This window comes from Anthonomus grandis, chromosome 7 (genome assembly GCF_022605725.1).
Source record: "Anthonomus grandis grandis chromosome 7, icAntGran1.3, whole genome shotgun sequence".
In the NCBI taxonomy this organism is placed as follows: Eukaryota; Metazoa; Arthropoda; class Insecta; order Coleoptera; family Curculionidae; genus Anthonomus; species Anthonomus grandis.
Window position 1 is genome coordinate 9904521 of NC_065552.1, and position 7682 is coordinate 9912202.

The 7682-nt window shown below is 30.3% G+C and overlaps 1 protein-coding gene across 2 annotated transcripts in view; it reads left to right on the forward strand.

Annotated features, from left to right (window-relative positions):
- Positions 1 to 7404, forward strand: part of LOC126738293 (protein croquemort) — a 33091-nt gene extending 25687 nt beyond the window's left edge. Inside the window, exons 5-10 of one of the 2 annotated variants that reach the window (XM_050443551.1) lie at positions 47 to 258; positions 314 to 475; positions 1783 to 1980; positions 6404 to 6606; positions 6685 to 6744; positions 7022 to 7404. In XM_050443551.1, the coding sequence (XP_050299508.1) occupies positions 47 to 258; positions 314 to 475; positions 1783 to 1980; positions 6404 to 6606; positions 6685 to 6731 (822 nt within the window). In that variant the 3' untranslated portion in view covers positions 6732 to 6744; positions 7022 to 7404. Of the gene's footprint in view, positions 1 to 46; positions 259 to 313; positions 476 to 1782; positions 1981 to 6403; positions 6607 to 6684 lie in introns of both variants that reach the window. The other variant, XM_050443550.1, reaches the window with a different exon arrangement.
- Positions 7405 to 7682: the final 278 nt, after the last annotated feature.

The window sequence follows — 7682 nt, forward strand, 5'->3', positions numbered from 1 at the left end:
TATCATATTATATATACTTTTTTTTAAACTTTTATGTTTTATGTAGAGAAACAATAGCGCCACTTACGACGGCGTTTATAATATGTACTCGGGTGGCAAAGACATATCGAAGCTCGGAGTGATCACCCGTTGGAACTACGAACACCTAACCTCATACTATCCAGACGGTTGTAACATTGTTAATGGCAGTTCTGGAGAGCTATGGTATCCACCGTTGAACGCTGAGCAAATTTCCATTTTTTCACCAGATTTGTGCAGGTAAATTGAGTTAAAACCAGTATTGGCAAAGTTTCAATTTCCTGTCTAACTTTAGCAACGTAAATCTACACCTCAACGGGACAGAAACGCTATATGGAATTGTTGGTAGCCTCTATAAAGGAGAAGCGGACGTTTTCGATAATGGAACTTATTTTGAAAGCGGAAAATGCTATGCTACTGAGTTACCGACTGGAGTGAGGAGCGTCTCGAAGTGCAAGTAAGTGCAAGTACAATGCAGTATGCTTTTGCATTGTGTTTGAACAAGACGCAAATGCCTTTGCATGTTCGGAACCATCGATTCATTTGAGAGATTCCTACTAGATATCAGGCACTCTGCCTTAGGTTTATCTTTGTCACCTGTCCAGATAAATAAATAAAAAGTCAGATAAATAAATAAATAGATATAAAGTCCAGAAGAGGTTTCGCTTTCTAACGTTGGCTTTTTCCTCGGTAAAAATCCGTCAATCGTCTCTATAAATGGATTTAGTGAAATGAAGTGAAATAAAGGCGATAATGGATAGGAAACTAGTTTAAAATGGCTCGGAATTAAATTCACTTCAAAAAAGATTAAATGGTTCTGCACAGAAATGAATAAACATAAATAAAGTATTTTCAATCTTTGCAAAAGAAAACAAAAAATGCACTTAGAGAAAATTACTGACATAACTCCATAACAAATTTGCGACAGCCACCTTTATAAAAAAAATAATTCAATCATTTATTGTATTGATTTTCGACTAGAAATGGTTAAATCCAAATCAAAAAAAGGCAAAAATCGGAAAAGAAGTTTTTTAAATACATATTTGCTAAGTAAATTTATTATTAAAACTTAACTAATAAGTAATTACAAAAAATTAAATTATAATGGGTAAAAAAAGATAATATTAATAAAGAAACCAATAGTACCGACTTAATCGGAGACACCATGGTTTAAAGGACATCGTTTTCGTTATATAGGTGGAAATTATTTTGTTTTTTTGCCACACGACAAAAAAAGTTCTGAAAGATAAAATTGTAGCTGATTCGATGAAATATAACATGTAAACACTTATTTTGATTCGTTGTAGAGTTTCAATCAAAAAAATAATTGATTGAAATGATATTTTAGAATCTGGTCCAAATTAGAAAAACATAATCACATGACATAATTGAGGTATCAAATCAAATACAAGAACAAAATTGGAACTTTGGCTCCCTGTATAATGATAGAGGACTATTAGCCCCAAAAATATCTGTACGCTATTAATTAACACCCTATGTAAGAAATGGGTTTATTTCTGACTCTCTGTATTATTAGTATTTCCAGTTATAATAATGCAATTTAACTGTTAGTAGTCAATTATACTTTGTTGAGTTTCAAAATCAGTTTGCATCCGCAGGAATATACACAATATATGAAAATTTTAAAAAATGATTTGATTTCGAAAGCTAAGAGAGAACATCTTTAGCTACTAAAAATTATTAGTTTTTACACCATTTAATTAAAACAAAATAAAATTTATCACAAATAAAATTTTATTTTAGATTTAATGCTCCAGCATTTATGTCTTTTCCCCACTTCTACCTCTCAGATCCAAGTTTTAAGGAAGCAGTTGATGGTATGAATCCCGACCCAGATAAACATACTACCAGACTCTCGTTAGAGCCGAGTACGGGATTGCCCTTGAGAGTGCACGCTTCGTTTCAGCTCAATTTACTTATGAGACAAATGGATGGAATTGAGTAAGTATTTAAAAAAATGCCCTACATTTTTTGCAACTTCATTTAAGACGGATTTTTTGCGACAGTATCTCTTCTTAACTTAAGTCTGATTAAATGTACAGAAACACTTATATTTTGTCAGTATATTACTTAGAAGACTATACACAGGATGGATAAGTAATATATATTTATATATTTATATATGACCATATTTGTTACATAACCATGAAATTCTTTTAAAGAAAATCTTTTAATTAGAATTGACGTTGAGTTTCTGGAAGAGGCAAAACATCTTTTATGGCCTGTGTAAATAGATCGACAATTAATAATTACAGATTGATCAGAAAATAACGTAATTTATTGACAAAATCTTATAAAATTTTAATAAAAACTTCCAAACAATAAAAGTGCATCTTAGTCAAATTCTTTACTGGTTTACAAGTGAGACGTGTTGCCACAGGTTAGTTACAGCTTCTTGAACCAAGACGTAAACCAATTCTTAATTTATCGGTAAAGAGAATATCACTGCTCAAATAATAAGGAATATTACTTATTTATAGAATTATTTTAAAATATTACTACTGTCACTACTGCTAAAACAATAAGTAATATTCCTTATTATTTGAGCAGTGATACTAACGCCATGAACATTTTGAATCTGAATTCTTGGCTCGCTTGCAATAATATTGGAGTTTGGTAATGGCTTACGGTGAATAAACCTATTATGTAAAGGTTCTGTTGCTCTTGTTGGACCAGTATGTCATCATCTCCAAATTTCTGTCACCACCTTCCTATAGTGGTCTTGGTAGAATTTACAGCTTCTGCGACGTCGGGGATTTGAATATCACTCTGTATCATACTAACAGCTCGTTTTTTGTATTGCTCGTTTAATTGTATTTCACGATCAAGATGTTGCCTTTGCATATTAATTATGTTGATGAATACATTTTTTAGTTTACCAAATACACTTTGAAGAATTTATTAAGTATCAACAAGAATAACTTAATATAATGAATTTGATAAGGTGTGTTTATAGGAATATCCAATAAATAAAACACAATTTACCTTGAACAAATTTTTCGGTATAAAAATAAAAATCCTTTTTTTCTTCTACCTTAGACCATGTATTTTTATTTCAGATCATGAAAAATGCGAAAAAATTGCAAAAAACCCAATATTTCATTTAATGCGTAAAGGTTTAGTATTTTTGTTGTATTATATATTTTTTACGTTTTTATACCGTTATTTTTGTTTTATTTAACTTTACTGACCTGTAAATTAAAGTACAGGTAAATATTGAAAAAAATATTACCTGTGTCCACTTATGTTCATTAAATATTAATTTGACTAATTAATGTCTGTCAATTTATGTTGAGGAATTGAAAGAACAGCGCCTGTATGTTCAAAAATTATAAACAAGGAACAAAATTTTTGGTCTGTTATAACATATTTCAAAGCTCAGAAAAAATACTCATAAACACAAGAGATCTGTTGTTTCATTCAATAGAAAAATTTTTATTCTAATTACTTCTGCAATTTTATAAATATGTGTCAGGTTCTTTATATACTTAATACTGTTTAACAAATTCATATATTTTTTTCCCAAGACGATAAAATTTCCTCTTAATTGCCGCAATTCATGAAATCATCCATTTTCTCCTAATTAAAATGTATAAATTTTATTAAAATTTTTCCGGACCTGATTATTGTTAGAAATTATGGCTTGTTTTCGAGCTGTACTTACCGCAGTAGTATAAAGTGCTTTCCAAAAAGTTAAAATTTGCAAGACGAAAATATTTATATGCTCTTTACATTTAGAATGCCTTTCAGTGGAGCCAAGTTATTTTTAGACCACGTTGCATATAAAAAGAAGGTCAGTAAACAAGTTTTGATAGACCCGGTTGATCAATCACAGCTACTAAACCAACTTTAGGTACTTTAAATCCCAGCCGGACCATTATATCTTTAGAATTTGTAATTTAATTTAACTCATCATTTTCTGTTATCTGTTTTTCTATTCATTCCGAATAAAATCGTTTGGTTTAATGGAACACAATGAGGTTAGACGCTAGGGACATTATTTTCCGTAAAGGAAATTGCAAATCGCGACATTTGTCATAGCGAAATCGAGTGCGGAGGCTGTTTCCTACGTGTGGCGTTTATTATTTCACATCCTCATGGTCGCGGGCGTCGCTGCTTTGTTCTCGTCGCAGTGTTAGTTCGTAGATTCATAATCGTAGATTCGGATATATCTGTCCACTTTTAAGCTAGAAAAGAAAGGTTTGATCATTCTATGTTAAAGATATCTCATAGGGCTTAGTTTTCAAAACAGACTTTATTCGAACTGATCCTTATCTTTAATCTTTCATGAGGTAAAAATTTATAAAAAAATATATAAAGATATTGTCTAACATGCAAAAGCATCACAAATCTCAAAATTCACAGTATCCCAAAATTATTTAATCATAACCAAGGTTACACGTTTCACCCGACTAGGGCTTCAGACCTACAAATAGCTCTAATCATGTCTAGAAAATTAATATTTTAAACTTAACTATAGTTTTTAAATGTTATCTTCGAAGATATCTAGCTCCCTGAGGAAGCTTTTCCGGACCCATGTTCATAATATGAACTTGTCTTTTTTTTGGCGTTTTCTATGTACCCTAGAAGGTTTTTAACATGATCAACGGAACACCCTGTATAGAAAAACAAGTTAAGAAGTACCTATATAAATATAAAAAAAGCAGCAACAATAATAAATAAATTGATTTTATACATATAAAGATTAATAAGGTTATTTATATAGAAGTTAAACAAAATAAGGCACAATACTGTAGCCTTAGGTACCCAATTATCCATTCACTTATTTTTTACCATACATTATTTTTTCTGTTTTAAATTGAATATTTCCTATTTTCCGATATAATGAGACCTTATTTATAAGATACACTCGGGTAAAATATGGAACCACGATTTTAATTGAATGTTTTGGATACTGTGGGTTTTGAGCGTTAAATAACATAATAGAAAGGGGTGGTTTCTATTTTAAGTTTTTGACATTATACCTACTGTAAGGATAATGTCTGATAATAAGAAGTTATCCCTTTTCCTAAAACTTAACTTCATGTTGTATTAAAAGCAAGGCGTGGATCGGCCAGCAAACGTTATTTTTTTTACCAAAACTCTAAAATGCCTCAGATTAGGCATTAGACTTCACACCTAGATTGTGCCTTTTTAGCGTAAAATAATAACGAATTTTACGTAAAATATAAAAAAAAACAGTATTCCGTTTAAAATAATAAACAGTCAGAGTACTGTATTCGAGTAAAATATTATAAAAGTATCTGTTATATGGTGCTTTTATTTAAAAACAAACCACTCGTAATACCTTCTTAAAAAAAAAAAAATTATATTTATATTTAAAAAAATTTATATTTAACAAAGTTATGTCAGTCACTTCCAAAGCTAATCTCACTTTGATATGTCAAATGGGAATCTTTATCGTGTGACACATCATTGTAAACAGCCTTTAAATGTCTATTTGGCATTGTGACCAAAAAAAAAATTAAATTGGTTGACGTACCAGCGAATAGTGAGGTAAAATTGAGTATTTTATCAAAATGAAAATAATTTGTATTTCTAATAAGATGGAGCTCTCCGCACTACAGTTTCGATAGTTCGAGAGTGGCTTAATGAATAGTGGATTGGCAGACGTGGTCCAATTGAATGGCCCGCATGGTAGCCAGACTTCACACAACTAGGTTTTGTTCGTTGATGTTATTTAAAAAGCAAATTAATACAACCCCACCTGAAAATATGAATAATTTAAAGGATCGAATGTGGAGATATTAGCGGACAAACACTTGCTAATGATCGTGAGGAATTTCAATACAGACTTTGTTATTGACTTGCGAACGAAGCACATTTTGAGCACTTAATAAAATAAATTCTATAAACTTATTAAATTGTTAATTTTTTAAACACCTTTTTACACTGGTTCTAAGTCTATAAACTTACATTTTTTATATACTGTTGGGTGGTACATTCTATGCTCTTCAAAATTATGTATCACACTATAGGATAGGCATTTGATATATCAAAGTATGGTGTCGATAAAATATTCATTATTACCCGACATTTTAATGCTGCTTAAATGATGTGTCACACGATGGGGGTTCCCATTTGACATACCAAAGTGAGGTTGGCTTTGGAGGAGGTAATTGACAGAACTTTATCAAATATAAAATTAAACGCCTTCCTGTATATCTAGATTGACGTGTTTTTTTTATACGAAGTTATTAAGTTCGTTTTGAAAGCACTGTGTAATTTTTCTCCTTATACTGATGTAAATCTTGTGTTTTGGATTCTTAAACAATTAACTTTCAAATTAACTTGTGACTCAATTATATTATATTATTATATCTAATAAACACATATCTTTTAGCATTTATAGCAAAATAAACACCACCCTGATGCCTTGCTTTTGGTTCGCTCAAAAAGCCGAACTAACAGAAGACCTTTCCAGCATGGTAAAGCTCATAATAGTAGCGGAAAAAGTAGGAAATTACACCGCTTACGGTCTGACCTTGATCGGCATTCTTCTTTTGATAATTTACACGTACATAACCTACAAAAGAGGATGGAGAAGTAATGCGGAGGAAAATCTTATAACAGCTGACAGTGAAAGTGATTAATTCTTCTTTTCTTTGTTTTTTTTTCAAGCAGCCGACGTGTTTTGGAGGGCGACAGGAAAGAAAGTATCTCCTATGTAGTTAATTTTTAAATGTAAGTCAAAAGTTCAAAAATATTATTTGCTGAAACGTTTTGTACATACAGAATGTTTTTATGAATGTTTACTGATGTGCAGGGTGCTGACAGGGTGAAAAATTAACTAAAAAATTACTTATTAGGTCATGATTTTAATTATAAAGACGCTTTCCTTGGATTTTATGAAATAATATTAAATTTAATTTATTTTGCATTAAATTTCCGTATTTAGCACTGTTTGGTTTTTATATTTTCACCGATTTAAGTAGATCCTAATTTGGTTTTTTTATTTTAGCCAGTAGCATTCCAGATGAATTTCCTATACAAATTATTTTTTATACATTATAAAAGTAAATTAATATCCTGTACATAAGGTTTTAGTGAGAACATTTTATTGGTAATAAACCAGTACATATAATTTTTCTCTATCAAAGACTGTTAAGAAATTTTTTTTTAGAAATTGTCTCTTAAGCGAACTTAGAGAGGAATGTATAGATTATCTTTAAATATTTATGTTACAATTACCATGCTGTGATAATCGCTTGGAGCAATTGCTTTTAGATAGTTTTAGTTATAAAAAAGATGTATATGGATTTATATTGTTACTTACTCTGATGATATTTTATGAACTCGTTTGTTCACATAATTATAATTCAAATAAATAATGTTTTATCTTAACTTATTTTTTTTATTCGTATTTTTATATTATAAAATCTCGACAAAAAGTCCAAAACAAAAGCTGTATTTATAGATTTAGCCAAAGCGTTCGACAGTCAGTCAACTTTTATTGAAAAAGTTACATAATATTGGAATACGAGGTACAGCACAAATCCTTTTTAAAAATTATTTAGCAGGGAGAGAGTAATACGTAAAAATAAATGAAACTTTTAGTGGTATGAAAGAAATGACTTGTAGGATACCTCAAGGGACTGTATTGGGTCCTTTTTGTTTTCTCT